Source organism: Mytilus galloprovincialis, chromosome 2, assembly GCF_965363235.1.
Source record: "Mytilus galloprovincialis chromosome 2, xbMytGall1.hap1.1, whole genome shotgun sequence".
Taxonomy (NCBI): domain Eukaryota; kingdom Metazoa; phylum Mollusca; class Bivalvia; order Mytilida; family Mytilidae; genus Mytilus; species Mytilus galloprovincialis.
In genome coordinates this window covers 43,179,966-43,197,202 of record NC_134839.1, presented here as the reverse complement: position 1 = coordinate 43,197,202, position 17,237 = coordinate 43,179,966, and the positions used below count along the sequence as shown (strand labels likewise).

At 33.8% G+C, this 17,237-nt stretch overlaps 1 protein-coding gene across 3 annotated transcripts in view; it reads right to left on the bottom strand.

Annotated features, from left to right (window-relative positions):
- LOC143063636 (PAN2-PAN3 deadenylation complex catalytic subunit PAN2-like) overlaps positions 1-17,237 on the bottom strand; it is a 295,154-nt gene that overhangs the window by 5,736 nt on the left and 272,181 nt on the right. For all 3 annotated transcript variants that reach the window (XM_076235882.1, XM_076235883.1, XM_076235885.1), the window contains 3 exons: positions 15,020-15,077; positions 8,867-9,046; positions 1,667-1,760 (listed from right to left, as the gene is read on the bottom strand). In XM_076235882.1, the coding sequence (XP_076091997.1) occupies positions 1,667-1,760; positions 8,867-9,046; positions 15,020-15,077 (332 nt within the window). The remainder of the gene's footprint in view (positions 1-1,666; positions 1,761-8,866; positions 9,047-15,019; positions 15,078-17,237) is intronic.

Sequence of the window (17,237 nt, the reverse complement as noted above, 5' to 3'; positions counted from 1 at the left end):
GTACTGGTGTAAAATTGAGCGTTTGAAATTTGCACAGGTAGACATAAAATAATTTTGTCGTTCAAAGTATGACGGCATACATAAATGCAGTCACGTAAAGTAGTTAACATAAAATAATTTTGTCGTTCAAAGTATGACGGCATACCTAAATGCAGAGTCACGTAAAGTAGTTATAACAGACTTAACAGTAAAAGTAATAATAATATATAAAATAATTGTGTGGTTCAAAGTATGATGGGATACATAAGTACAGAGTCACGTCAAATGTATATCATAAAAAACAGACTTAACAGAAAAAGTAGTATTAATAAATAAAATAGTTTTGTCATTCAAAGTATGACAAGATACATAAGTAAAAGTAATATTAATTAATAAAATAATTTTGTCGTTCAAAGTATGATGGTTTACATAAGCACAGAGTCACATCAAATGAATATCTCAAAAAACTGACTTAACAGTAAAAGTAATATTAATAAAGACAAATAAAAGAATACTATAACACGTTATTAAGATGATAACCAACGTCAGTATGCAAAATCTATACTTCAAGACCATCTTGTATTATTTGTGAAGTTGATACGGAATATTTATCAACAAGTTCTTGGTACCTTCCGATGAACTTTTTTAGAAAAAGGACGAGACGTTCTTTGACATACCCCTGGTTCATCATTTTTCTGCTCAGACACTGGTGACGTTTTACAAAGTCTGAATAGGAGCTGCAAGCTCTTGAATACCAAATAAGTTGGGAAATGTATATTTCATATGCAGGTGAAGTTGGTATATTACTACTAAGGTGGGGGAAATTGATAATTTCAAAATTAAAATCGCCTGTTTTGTCATAGATTCTGATACTGAAATGGCTGTGTATGTCAAATTCGGGGTATAAGTCTAAAAATGAGGCGGAGGAAGCCGTGTCTATTGTCTCTTTAATTTCTAGTTCTGGTGGATATATTAATGGAACCGAATCAGAAAAGTTCGGATTGTTAATGGAAAGAACATCATCAATATATGTGAAAGTGAAATTAAATAATCTGGCTTCTTTGATCTTCTTGTTTTTGACAAGTGTCTGAAGGAACTCTGATTCATATGAAAATAAGAAGTGGTCGGCAAGGAGAGGCGCAGAGTTTGTTCCCATAGGAATGCCGACAATTTGTTGAAAAAGTCTACCTCCAAATTCAACAAATATGTTTTCAATGAGAAACTCAAGCATACTGATCACTTGTTCCTCTGTGAAGTATGTTTTACCCTTTTGTTCCTTATTAACAAAATATGCCTTAGAATAAGAATCCATGTTAGTTTCTAAGTCTTATAAATCAATAATTAGGTAAAACCATGCATCATTATTTAACAATTATCTGATGTTTTATGTCAAGCAAGCATTTAGGTTCACAGCTGCATTTAAAAAAAAACAACTTTAAAATGATTAAAATGACCCTGCTGGAAATCAAGTTAGTTTCAACATATTTATTTATAGTGGATCGGGAAACAACTAATTGCAACTTATATTTTTTACTTGTGGGTGCTATAACTCTGCATTATCATTTTGTCAGTAACTGTACTGTGACAGTTTAATTTACTCTTACTAGAGATGGTCTAGAAAGAAAAAGGGGACTGGGTACCAACAGAACAGGATTCACTTCATATTTTTGAACAATGTAATACTCACTTAAAAAATACCATGCTAAGAATTTAAGCGAGATCATTCTTTGACGTGGTAAATGGAACAACTCCACGGTGTCAACTACCTGATTCTTTGGTACCTACATTGAAAAAAAATATATAAATGAAAATTTCCTCTTTACCTTAGGAACTGAGACTAAAATCTGAAATGTAAGAGTTTTAACTAACAACAGTGGATTTCAATTAATTGCAAAGCTTTCTTGTCAATAAAAAATGGAAAATGGTTAATTGAGACACAGATGATGCCCTGGCTTGCATACAATGTTATAAAGGTTCATAACTCTAGAAGGGTAAAAGTGATGCCACCCAAATTCAAGCTTGATCTGTGTTTTATAGTATAAAGCATTGTGTACAAACATTTGGTTGAGGCAAACCAAAGAATTGAAACTAATTTTAGGACATACGTTCATATGTATGCACGGACATGGGTAACACTAATGCCCACTCCAACATGGTTGGAACATAAATAAAAGCTGTAAAGGCTGTTAAAGCAATTACTGCCTAGTTTATGTGTTTGTGGCTAATTTTCGTCCACATGTAAAAGAATTAAACCTGAGAGAAGTCTTATCTTGTGAGAAGTAATGATCTTTTAACTTGATAATAATAGACCTATATAGAAGAAAGTCATTTTTACAATAATTAACATTTCCCAGGATGATGATCTGTTTACCCATCTTTTAGTGCTTACGTGAAGGCAAATATATTTGAGGAAATGTATAACTTCAGAAAAAGTCACAAAGACAATCCCCTTGTACAGTGTTTATAACTGAACAATTATTGACAATCCATAATTGCAACAGGCTTCATTATCTCTATAGCTTCTATTTTAATTTTAAGTACATGTATATCATTATTGGTTTACAATCAGCCATTGAATTGATCATTTCTACTTTTCTACCAAACCATAGTTTTTATACGACCGCACAATTATTATTTTTTTATCATATAATAGTATGATGTCATCTTCGTCGTCTGCATCGTCGGAAGACACATTGGTTTCCAGATGATAACTTTAGTTCAATACCACTAGAGGAAGGTTTGAATTGATTTTGGGGATGATAGTCCAAACCGTTTAAGAATTAGAGGCCCAAAAGAGCATTTTTCTATTTTCAGGAAAATAACTTGTGTATAAGTATTTCAATTGCTTTGAAATTGTTCCACAATGTTTAATACCACAATTAGATGGATTGGATTCATTTTTGGGGTTATGGTGCCAATAGTTTAGGAATTAAGGGTAAAAAAGGGAGAAAAAAAACAAGCATTTTTGTAGTTTCTGGACAATAACTTGTATGAAAGAGTATGGATCTATCTGACATTGTACCACAAGGTTACATATCACAAAAGGGAGGCTGGGATTGATTTATGGGGTTATTGCCCAATTCATTCAGGAATAAGGGCTAAAAAAGGGCCAAAAATGAGCATATTTCTAGTTTCCATATAATAACTTGTGTTAAAGTGTATGGATCTCTCTGAAATTGTACTCCAAGGTTCCATGCTACAAAGGAAAGGCAGGGATCGAGTGGGGGTAATTGCTCCAAGGGGGGATTAAAAAGTTTTTGGGTGTTCCTGTTTTTCAAGAAGAAATCTTTTAATTGCACTGTATTGCACAATAGATTTGTAAGATCTTGTTTTGTGTCAGAAACCTATAGAATGTCAAATTTATTTTAACAATCCAAATTCAGACAGTATCAAGCTTGAATATTATTTCCAAATTTGGCCCAACTATTCAACCTCTGTGGTTGGTTGTATCAGGCTGCACACAGCGAAGCATTTTATTAACAATGAGAATCATACATTCATACTAATTAATGATTTGAAGATGGGACCGGCTTCATAAATTTATCTAAGAGCTGGTTAACACTATTAATGACATAATAGAGTAAAAACAAGAGGCTCTCAAGAGCCTGAATCGCTCACCTTAATTCTTTTGGTTAAATCTCTCATCAATGATTATTTTGGCTTTTCAATTTATTTAAATGTTTTTTTGGATCGTCCTATTTTCTTCAAAAGCCAAAAAAAATAATCATTTTCTCCTATGTTCTATTTTAGCCATAGGAGCTATGTTTCTTGACATACAAGGAAATAAAATATAAAATTTATACTAGATACTCTGAAACTCATTTAGCCTAAGTTTGGCTGAAATTGATACAGCAGTTTCAAAGGAGAAGATTTTTTAAAGTAAGTCAACATGATGAACAAATTGTGAAAAAAGTCTTTAAAGGGCAATAACTCCTTAAGGGGTCAATTGACAATTTTGGTCAAATTGACTTAATTGAAGACCTTACTTTGCTGAACATTATTGCTGTTTACAGTTTATTTCTATCTATAATTATATTCAAGATAATAAACAAAAACAGCAAAATTTCCTTAAAATTATCAATTCAGGGGCAGCAACCCAACAACAGGTTGTCTGATTCATCTGAAAATTTCAGGGCAGATAGATCTTGACCTGATAAACAATATTACTCAACTCAGATTTGCTCTAAATGCTTTGGTTTTTGAGTTATAAGCCAAAAACTGCATTTGACCCCTATGTTCTATTTTTAACAATGGCGACCATGTTTCTTGATAGATCATAACTTCGGATACAATTTACAAACTAGATACCCTAAGGAACATTCAGTTAAAGTTTGGAAGTATTTGGCCCAGTAGTTTCAGAGGAGAAGATTTTTGTAAAAGATTACTAAGATTTACGAAAAATGGTTAAAAATTGACTATAAAGGGCAATAACTCCTAAAGGGGTCAACTGACCATTTCCGTCATGTTGACTTATTTGTAAATCTTACTTTGCTGAACATTATTCCTGTTTACAGTTTATCTCTATCTATAATAATATTCAAGATAATAACCAAAAACAGCAAAATTTCCTTAAAATTACCAATTCAGGGGCAGCAACCCAACAACAGGTTGTCTGATTCATCTGAAAATTTCAGGGCAGATAGATCTTGACCTGATAAACAATATTACCCCATAACAGATTTGCTCTAAATGCTTTGGTTTTTGAGTTATAAGCCAAAAACTGCATTTGACCCCTATGTTCTATTTTTAGCAATGGCGACCATGTTTGTTGATAGATCATAACTTCGGATACAATTTACAAACTAGATACCCTAAGGAACATTCAATTAAAGTTTGGAAGTATTTGGCCCAGTAGTTTCAGAGGAGAAGATTTTTGTAAAAGATTACTAAGATTTACGAAAAATGGTTAAAAATTGACTATAAAGGGCAATAACTCCTAAAGGGGTCAACTGACCATTTCCGTCATGTTGACTTATTTGTAAATCTTACTTTGCTGAACATTATTCCTGTTTACAGTTTATCTCTATCTATAATAATATTCAAGATAATAACCAAAAACAGCAAAATTTCCTTAAAATTACCAATTCAGGGGCAGCAACCCAACAACAGGTTGTCTGATTCATCTGAAAATTTCAGGGCAGATAGATCTTGACCTGATAAACAATATTACCCAACGTCAGATTTGCTCTAAATGCTTTGGTTTTTGAGTTATAAGCCAAAAACTGCATTTGACCCCTATGTTCTATTTTTAGCAATGGCGACCATGTTTGTTGATAGATCATAACTTCGGATACAATTTACAAACTAGATACCCTAAGGAACATTCAATTAAAGTTTGGAAGTATTTGGCCCAGTAGTTTCAGAGGAGAAGATTTTTGTAAAAGATTACTAAGATTTACGAAAAATGGTTAAAAATTGACTATAAAGGGCAATAACTCCTAAAGGGGTCAACTGACCATTTCCTTCAAGTTGACTTATTTGTAAATCTTACTTTGCTGAACATTATTCCTGTTTACAGTTTATCTCTATCTATAATAATATTCAAGATAATAACCAAAAACAGCAAAATTTCCTTAAAATTACCAATTCAGGGGCAGCAACCCAACAACGGGTTGTCTGATTCATCTGAAAATTTCAGGGCAGATAGATCTTGACCTGATAAACAATATTACCCCTGTCAGATTTGCTCTAAATGCTTTGGTTTTTGAGTTATAAGCCAAAAACTGCATTTGACCCCTATGTTTTATTTTTAGCAATGGCGACCATGTTTTTTAATAGATCAAAACTTCGGATACAATTTATAAATTAGATACCCTAAGGAACATTCAGTTAAAGTTTGAAAGTATTTGGACCAGTAGTTTCAGAGGAGAAGATTCTTGAAATAGTTTACGACGACAGACGACGGACGACAGACGACAGACGACGGACGATGACGGACGCCAAGTGATGGCATAAGCTCACTTGTCCCTTCGGGACAGGTGAGCTAAAAATGCAACAGATTTTAACCAGATGCTCCGCAGGGTGCAGCTTTATACGACCGCAGAGGTCGAATCCTGAACGGTTGGGGCTAGTATGGACACAACATTCAAACTGGATACAGCTCTGAATTTGGATTGTGATTAAATAGTTGACACAGCATAGGTTTCTGACACAGAATAAATGTGGTCTTATAATGATCTTAAAATGTTTTTTTTTTGCTTTTGAGCAATTCAGTATGCTGTTGAATATTAATCCTTTGATATTTGAAAAAATTTTCTTTTTCATTTCTGAAATCTGAAATAAGAAAAGTTGAACCCCACTAATTTTTTTCACCTCCCCCTTTCCCTTATTCCAAAAATAATCTCAATTCAAATTTCTTATGGAGTTTTCAACAATAACTACTCATTTAAATACATCATAAAATATAAAATGTCATATAGTCATGATTTAAGTTGATTTAACTACTATTCTGGACAAAGATATATAACTCCAATTCAACATTTTATATTGGCAAATTTCCAATCAAGTTCATTAAACTTAAGTTTTTGGCAAATTTCCAATGGAATTTATTAATAATAAAGTTTTTGGCAAATTTCCAATATACATAACTTAAGAGCAGTGTAGGTGAGATATTAAAATGAGTTTCAATTACCAACCTTACACTGCTTTTAAATTATGTTTTGTACTTAAGTAATTGGAACCTTTAGACCTCAATGTGAACCCCATATATTCAATTTTTGTTGAAATCAAACAAAGTTTAATTTTGGACCCCGATTTGGACCAACTTGAAAACTGGGCCCATAATCAAAAATCTAAGTACATGTTTAGATTCAGCATATCAAAGAACCCCAAGAATTCAATTTTTGTTAAAATCCAACTAAGTTTAATTGTGGACCCTTTGGACCTTTATGTAGACCAATTTGAAAACGGGACCAAAAATTAAGAATCTAAATACACAGTTAGATTCGGTATATCATAGAACCCCAATAGTTCAATTTTTGATAAAATCAAACAAAGTTTAATTTTGGCCCCTTTTTGCCCCTAATTTGTTGGGACCAAAACTCCCGAAATCAATCCCAACCTTCCTTGTATGGTCATAAACCTTGTGTTGAAATTTCATAGATTTCTAACTACTTATACTAATGTTATGGTGCAAAACCAAGAAAAATGCATATTTGGGCCCTTGTTGGCCCCTAATTCCTAAACTGTTGGGACCTCAACTCCCAAAATCAATCCCAACCTTTCTTTTGTAGTCATAAACCTTGTGTTTCAATTTCATTGATTTCTATTTACTAATACTAAAGTTATTGTGCGAAAACCAAGAATAATGCTTATTTGGGCCCTTTTTTGGCCCCTAATTCCTAAACTGCTGGGACCAAAACTCCCAAAATCATTCCCAACCTTTCTTTTGTGGTCATAAACCTTGTGTCAAAATTTCATAGATTTCTATTTGCTTAAACTTAAGTTTTAGTGCGAAAACCAAGAAAATGCTTATTTTGGCACCTTTTGGCCCCTTTTTCCTAAACTGTTGGGACCAAAATTCCCAAAATCAATCCCAACTTTCCTTTTGTGGTCATAAACCTTGTGTTTAAATTTCATAGATTTCTATTGACTTATACTAAAGTTATAGTGCGAAAACCAAAAGTATTCGGACGAAGACGCCAACGCCAAAGTGATATCAATATAGGACCAAAATTTTTTTAATTTTTGCGGTCGTATAAAAACAATGGTGTCAGGGGAAATAAATTTGATTGATGGCGCAAGACAATTTTACGATGGCGCTGGTCATTTGACGATGGTCGAAGATATTTGAACGATGGTGGGGCACAATCATTAAACAGGTCATAGAGATCCCTGATAAACATTAAATAAAATTTTAAATATAATTTTTACAATGTTATATTTGGATAATCTCCCTTACATTGCTTTGTAAAGTCATGCAAGTTTTTAAAGCATGAAGAGTTACCTCCCTTACAATGGTTTTGTAACAAAGAAATGTTGTATTGTAAATTTTAGCCATGATTATGTATGTCAGTTTCTATTTTAATACTTTTATGATGTATTTAAAAATTTGGGGGGGATAGAGAAATTTTTTATCCTCAAGATTTCAGATTAAGGTTCATGTGGACCCTATGGCTAAAATGGCTGCATATGAAAAAGCCACAAGAGTGCACACGCTGAAATGTCTCGCCTTCTATACTAATCATTGATATTATGTTGATAGTCCTAAGTATAAAGCTAAGCTTTAATACAACTGTCACATAAACTTAACATTAACCAAGATAACTAAACAAAGACCAATGAACCTTGAAAATGAGGTCAAGGTCAGATGAACCATGCCAGGCAGACATGTACAGCTAACAATGCTTCTATACAACATATATAGTTGACCTATTACTTATAGTTTAAGAAAAATAGACCAAAACACAAAAACTTAGCACTGTGCAATGAACCTCTTATAATAAGAGAGAATTCAACATTACAAAAAATCTCAACTTTTTTTTCAAGTGGTCACTGAACCATGAAAATGAGGTCAAGGACATTGGACATGTGACTGAAGGAAACTTCGTAACATGAGGCATCTATATACAAAGTATGAACCATCCAGGTCTTCCACCTTCTAAAATATAAAGCTTTTAAGAAGTTAGCTAACACCACCGCCGCCGCCGGATCACTATCCCTATGTCGAGCTTTCTGCAACAAAAGTTGCAGGCTCGACAAAAAACTGCATGTTCTATAAACTTCTGATACAATTTATAAACTATATACTGTATAGAACATTTAGATAAAAGTTTGAAGGTTACATAATTTGGCCGTGTAGTTTCAGAGGAGAAGATTCTTGAAAAAGTTTACGAAGAAGACAGACACAAAGTGTTGGCATAACATCACTTGCCATTAATATACTCACATAAAGATTGATTACTCTGAAATCTTTTTTCAATCCATGACCAATAAATATTACTCCAGACTGTACCAGATATCTCAACTTCAGGTATGTTGACTTCAGCGTTGTTAAGTACCGTGAGGATACAGATGGATCAAGATCACCTGGCTTTATACCGGAATACTGTGTCAAATAGTCAACAACCTGTAATTACATTAGAATATTGTATAGGTTGCACTTTGTAAATACCCAAAAAATCCCAGTGTTACCTTTGTAGTATTGAACCTTGTAGTACAATTTTAGAAAGATCCATACACTTAAACACACGTTATTATTTGGACTAGAAAAATTCTCGTTTTTGGCCCCTTTTTTGGCCTCTATTTCTGCATGTTTCAGGGAATTACCCAAAAAGTCAATCCCAGCCTTCCCTTTTTAATATGGAACCTTGTTGTACAATGTCGGAGAGATCCATACATTTACAAACAGGATATTGTCCTGAAACTACAAAAATGCTTGTTTTTTTACCCTTTTTGGTCCCTAGTTGTTGATGTAAACAAGTATGAATAATACAAGTATATTTTATAAACACATTCACAATTAGGATTCAGAAACAAGCATCAAGCACTTATATTCATCTGTCTCCTTTAACTGTTGGTACCATAAGCCCCAAAATCAATCCTAACCTTTCTTTTGTGGTATTGAACCTTCTTCTAAAATTTCATAGAGATTCATTGTTTTTTGACTCCTCAACGGGAGAACAGGAAGAGACCAATGAAAACAGGATTATTGTACTCCCGTCGGGAGTTTCACATGTATCATTATCTAATAAATTTTCAAATCTGGAACCCCAAACAGGATCAAGTAAAAATTAAAATTAACAGATAAAATTGAGAATGGAAATGGGGAATGTGTCAAAGAGACAACAACCCGACCAAATAAAAACAACAGCAGAGGGTCACCAACAGGTCTTCAATGTAGCGAGAAATTCCCGCACCCGGAGGCGTCCTTCAGCTGGCCCCTAAACAAATATATACTAGTCCAGTGATAATGAACGCCATACTAATTTCCAAATTGTACACAAGAAACTAAAATTAAAATAATACAAGACTAACAAAGGCCAGAGGCTCCTGACTTGGGACAGGCGCAAAAATGCGGCGGGGTTAAACATGTTTGTGAGATCTCAACCCTCCCCCTATACCTCTAACCAATGTAGTAAAGTAAACGCATAACAATACGCACATTAAAATTCAGTTCAAGAGAAATCCGAGTCTGATGTCAGAAGATGTAACCAAAGAAAATAAACAAAATGACAATAATACATAAATAACAACAGACTACTAGCAGTTAACTGACATGCCAGCTCCAGACTTCACACAACAAAACAATTATATACATATATCACTTAGACAAAAAGTTTTTACAGAATAACAAACAATTTATCTCAAAGAACAAGAACAAGAGTGCACACGCTGAAATGTCCCGCCTTCTTTATTCATCATTGATATTATGTTGATAGTCCTAAATATAAAGCATTATTACAACTGTCACATAAACTGAACATTAACCAAGAAAACTAAACATTGACCAATGAACCATGAAAATGAAGTCAAGATCAGATGAACCATGCCAGGCAGACATATAGAGCTAACAATTCATCCATGCAACAAATATAGTTGGCCTATTGCTTATAGTTTAAGAAAAACAGACCAAAACACGAAAACTGAATACTGAGAAATGAACCCTGAAAATGAGGTCAAGGTCAAATAAAACCTGTGGGACTGAAATTAAGTTCAAAATTATTTCTTTACACCAAATATAGTTGACCTATTGCATATAGTATAAGAAAAAAAGACCAAAACTTGAAAATTTAACTTTGACCACTGAACTATGAAAATAAGGTCAAGGTCAGATTACACCTGCCAGCTAGACATGTACGCCTAACAATCATTTCATACACCAAATATAGTAGTCCTATTGCATACCGTAAAAGAAAAACAGACCAAAACACAATCATATGCTCATTAAGGCGCAGCTTTATTATGTACCAACCGCAGAGGTTGAACCTGGAACAGTTGGGGTAAGTATTGCTTGCTACAGCTCTGAATTTGGATTCTGATCAAATTTGTTTTACATAATATGAGTTTCTGACACAAAACAAATGACAAGATCTTAGAAATCTATTGCGCAATTAAAGTTTTCTTCTTCAAACTTTTCAAATATTTGGAATTTGAGAAATTTGGAAAAATATAAAAGCCAAAACTACTACCATCCCCCATTTTTTTGCAATTAGTCCAAAACCTGACATTTCTTTATATATAATTTACAAGTAGTGTAAGGTAAGTAAATCCAATCATACCAAACATTTTATGTTAAATGTTTTTGAATTACCTTCCTTTCACTGCTTTTAAATTGTCTTAAATGTCCATTGACCAGATAAAACCTATTTTTCCCCCTTTATTTTGGCCCCTAATTCCAAAACATTTTGGGCCATAACCCCAAAACCAAAACATAAAAATTTAACTATAACCACTGAACCATGAAAATGAGGTCAAGGTCAGATGACACCTGCCAGTTGGACATGTACACCTTACAGTCCTTCCATACACCGAATATACTAGCCCTATTGCTTATAGTATCTGAGATATGGACTTGACCACCAAAACTTAACCTTGTTCACTGATCCATGAAATGAGGGAGAGGTCAAGTGAAAATAGTCTGACAGACACGAGGACCTTGCAAGGTACGCACATATCAAATATAGTTATCCTATTACTTATAATAAGAGAGAATTCAACATTACAAAAAAATTGAACTTTTTTTTCAAGTGGTCACTGAACCATGAAAATGAGGTCAAGGACATTGGACATGTGACTGACGGAAACTTCGTAACATGAAGCATCTATATACAAAGTATGAAGCATCCAGGTCTTCCACCTTCTAAAATATAAAGCTTTTAAGAAGTGAGCTAACGCCGCCGCCGGATCACTATCCCTATGTCGAGCTTTCTGCAACATAAGTTGCAGGCTCGACAAAAAATGGACATTTACCTATTATGGTCCAATATCCCAAATCTACATGGTTAGATTCAGCATATCATAGAACCCCAAGAATTCAATTTATGATGAAATCAAATAATGTTCAATTTTAGACCCTCTAGACCTCAATGTGGACCAATTTGATAACCGGGCCCAAATATTAACAAGAGTGCACACGCTGAAATGTCTCGCCTTCTATACTAATCATTGATATTATGTTGATAGTCCTAAGTATAAAGCTAAGCTTTAATACAACTGTCACATAAACTTAACATTAACCAAGATAACTAAACAAAGACCAATGAACCTTGAAAATGAGGTCAAGGTCAGATGAACCATGCCAGGCAGACATGTACAGCTAACAATGCTTCTATACAACATATATAGTTGACCTATTACTTATAGTTTAAGAAAAATAGACCAAAACACAAAAACTTAACACTGTGCAATGAACCGTGAAAATCAGGTCACGGTCAAATAAAACCTGCGCGACTGACATAAAGATCATAAAATATTTCAATACACCAAATATAGATGGCCTATGGCATATAGTATTAGATAAAAAGACCAAAACTCAAAAACTTAACTTTGACCACTGAACCATGAAAATGAGGTCAAGGTCACATGACATCTGCCCGCTAGATAGGTACACCTTACAATCATTCCATACAACAAATATAGTAGACCTATTGCATATAGTATGAGAAAAACAGACCAAAACACAAAAATTTAACTATAACCACTGAACCATGAAAATGAGGTCAACGTCAGATGACACCTGCCAGTTGGACATGTACACCTTACAGTCCTTCCATACACCGAATATACTAGCCCTATTGCTTGTAGTATCTGAGATATGGACTTGACCACCAAAACTTAACCTTGTTCACTGATCCATGAAATGAGGTTGAGGTCAAGTGAAAACTGTCTGACAGACATGAGGACCTTTCAAGGTACGCACATATCAAATATAGTTATCCTATTACTTATAATAAGAGAGAATTCAACATTACAAAAAATTTGAACTTTTTTTTCAAGTGGTCACTGAACCATGAAAATGAGGTCAAGGACATTGGACATGTGACTGACGGAAACTTCGTAACATGAGGCATCTATATACAAAGTATGAAGCATCCAGGTCTTCCACCTTCTAAAATATAAAGCTTTTAAGAAGTTAGCTAACACCGCCGCCGCCGCCGCCGCCGGATCACTATCCCTATGTCGAGCTTTCTGCAACAAAAGTTGCAGGCTCGACAAAAATCTAAATACATGGTTAGATTCAGCATATTGAAGAACCCCATATAATCAATTTTTGTTGAAATCAAACAAAGTTTAAATTTTGACCCTTTGGACCTTAATGTAGACCAATTTGAAAACGGGACAATACTGTGCAATTGAATATTTCTTGCTATTGCACAAAACTGTGCAATTGAAAATTTCTTGCTATTGCGCAATATTGTGTAATTAGATATTTCTTGCTATTGCACAATACTGTGCAATTGAAGATTTCTTGCTATTGCACAATACTGTGCTATGGAAGATTTCTTGCTATTGCGCAATACTGTGCAATTTAAAATTTCTTGCTATTGCACAATACTGTGCAATTGAAGATTTCTTGCTATTGCGGAATACTGTGCAATTGAAAATTTCTTGCTATTCCACAATACTTAATATAATAATTTTGGCCCCGATTTGAACCAACTTGAAAACTGGGCCCCATAATAAAAAATCTAAGTACATGTTTAGATTCAGCATATCAAAGAACCCCAAGAATTCAATTTTTGTTAAAATCAAGCTAAGTTTAATTTTGGACCCTTTTGACCTTAATGTAGACCAATTTGAAAACAGGACCAAAAATTAAGAATCTGAATACACAGTTAGATTTGGCATATCAAAGAACCCCAATAATTCATTTTTTGATGAAATCAAACAAAGTTTAATTTTGGACCCTTTTGGCCCCTAATTCCTAAACTGTTGGGACAAAAACTCCCAAAATCAATCCAAACCTTCCTTTTGTGGTCATAAACCTTGTGTTAAAATTTCATAGATTTCTATTTACTTATACTAAAGTTATTGTGCAAAAACCAAGAAAAATGCTTATTTGGGACCTTTTTTTTGGCACCTAATTCCTAAACTGTTGGGACCAAAACTCCAAAAATCAATCCCAACCTTCCTTTTGTGGTCATTAACCTTATTTTAAAATTTCATAGATTTGTGTTTACTTATACTAAAGTTATTGTGCGAAAACCAAGAAAAATGCTTACTTGGGCCCCTTTTTGGCCCCTTTTTCCTAAACTGTTGGGACCAAAACTCCCAAAATCAATCCCAACCTTCCTTATGTGGTCATAAACCTTGTGTTTAAATTTCATAGATTTCTAGTCACTTAAACTAAAGTTATAGTGCGACAACCAATGTGTCTTCGGACGACGACGACGCCATACCAATATACGACCGCAAAACTTTTTTTCCATGTCCAAAGACCATAACCCTGTACAAAATCATCAGACCAGAACAAAATTCCAACTTGATCTGTAACTTGTCATAATAAAACTATATTCTAATTATCAAATTAATATCTTCAAGAATGACAAAAGAAAAGTTGGAAAACTAAATATTTTAGTGAATTTTCTATCTTTAAAAAAATGAATTATTTCCCTTTGAACAGAAATCTAGTAATTAATAAGTATTTCATCAAAAATTTAATCATAGTGAAAGGGATTTAACTGAACAAGGAGAAAAGCTAAACTCTTGAAAGATGAACTTGGTCTGTAACTTGTCATGATAAAACAATACACCAAATATCAAATCAATATCTTCAAGCATAAAGAAAAAAAGTCTGGAAAACTGATTTGCAGGACTGACAGATAGACAAGACAGACAGGCAGACAGAGCGCAAACCTTAAGTCCCCTTCAAGGACTATTAATCATATGAATCTGTCTATAGCTATAGGTCACACTCAATAAGCCCCTGAATTTCTACCCTTTATTTTCAAATGCTAGTAGACGCTATTAGATACAACTCAGATTCACATTTTTTAGGACTGATTGTTTTCATAAAAGAAAAGCCACCTCTTCATCTGATGTATGAACAGATGTCAGTCAACATTTCTTACCTACAGTATGGACCTAAAACATGACTTACCTGTTCTTGTGTAGAGATGTAATCATCTATAAAAGGTTCTCCAACCTGGTCACCTTGCCTGAAAAATATATTTACTAACCTTAATATCTCCCACACCCCTGTTTCATAGAAGAACTTAAATAATACATTTAATGTGTGATTGGTTAATCAAACTTATGAAACCTACAACTGAATATGCTGTATTGTTTAATCTACCAATCTTGTTTGGTTATTTCATAATGGCTAGAGGTATAGAGGGATCTCACATAACAATGTTTTTTTCCACCACAGTTTTGCACCTGTTTGAAGTCAGGAACCTCTAGCATATATTCTGTGTGGTTTTTTTTAATTTTGGTGCTGTTGTATGTTTCTGAGTTCAGTGTGACGTCCATTAAGCTGAACCTTATTGTTTACAGGCTTGCTGAAACCCAATTCAGGGTAAATTGAAGACCTATGGTGGCCTTGGGCTGTATTCTACTCTTATGTTTACTTGATGTCTCTTTGGCTCAATCCCAGTTTTCATTCAATATTTCTATTAATTAAAGCTCCACAGGATGCAGCTTGATACAACCACAGAGTTTGTACCCTGAACAGTTCTGGCAAGAATGGACAACACATTCAAGCTTTATATAGCTCTCATTGGATTCTGATTAAATATTTTACATAGCATGAGTTTCTGCCACAGAATGAATGTGGTGCAAGATTTAAATGTTTGAAATTTTCAAATATCCATAATCAAAGTTTGCACATCATAGAACCCAAGAACTTTGGACTCTTCAGAGCTCAATGGGGACAAATCTGATAATGGGCCACAAATCCAAGATACAAATACATGGTTTTATTTAGAAGAATCCCATATATTGAATTTTTTCTTGAAATCAAACAAAAAAAAAGTTTAATTTTGGCCCTGATTTGGACATACTTGAAAACAGGGTCTAAAATAACCATAGTGCACACCCTTAAATGTTTCACCTTCTTAGTTTAAAAATATTTATTTATTTATTTATAGTGGATTGGGAACAAGTTATAGCAACTTATATTAATCCTTTTCCACTTTGCGTGTGAGAGTGCTACCGTGTAGCTGCATTAGCCTGCTCTTTTTTGAAATCTACAAGGGTGTCTTTTACGTGCAAGATATATGACTCTCTCTTAACACGGATCAGTCATTTATTGTCTCCTTCTGATGGACTATCATGGTTACCTCAAGACCATTCTTGCAAATGGTGTCAAGGGAGAGCTGAAAAATTCAGTTCCTGAAATTTTTTCACTAGAGTGGGGAAAGAACCATGAACCTTTGCTCAGACAGAGGTAAAACAGTATACCCTACTTTTTTAAAGCGTGGGTATAAAAATGAAGTCAAGGTAAAATAAAACATGCCAGACTGACATGTACATGATAAAAAAATTTCATACACCAAATATAGTTGATCTATTGCATATAGTATAAGAAAAACAACCATAACACAAAAATTTAACTTTAATCACTGAACTGTGAAAATTAGATCAAGGTCAGATGACCGCTGCAAGTTGGACACCTTTCAATCATTCAATACAGCAAATATAGTAGAACTATTGCTTGGTTTGTTAACGTCGCCCACAGATTACAATTCCTATGTGATTCTTTCTGAGTAGGAGTTGCAGGCTAGACAAAAATCTCAATATATGTTTAGATTCAGCATATTAAAGAACCCCAGAAATTCATTTTATGTTTAAATCAAACAAAGTTAAAATTTGGACCCTTTGTTCCTTAATGTAAACCAATATAAAAATGGGGCCAAAATTAATAGATAAAGGTGACTGTGTCGCTCACCTGATATTTTTATTTACAATTGATGCATGAAATAATGCAACCATTATACTTTTGCTTAAGACCCTGTTCACACTAGCATTTTTTTTTATCGATCTAATTTGAATCCATCTAAATAAAACCAGTTAGCGTTCACATTATATTTAATCATATCGATCTCTATCGGTCTAATATGAACCACTGCGTTCACACTACAATTAAAAACGCAATCGATCTAACCTTTTTGCTCGTAAAACTGTAAACACTGTGTATAAATAGAACTGATTTATCAAATTCATGTGCTGATTAGCTGATACACACACTTGGGAAAAAAATGGATAAAGTTATTGTTTCTCTTGCATCACAATTTAAAATTTTGATTTCTTTAATTTGGAAAACAATAACTGTAGCAACGAAGTTACAATACGACCCCAGAAATACTGCGGTTCCTGCA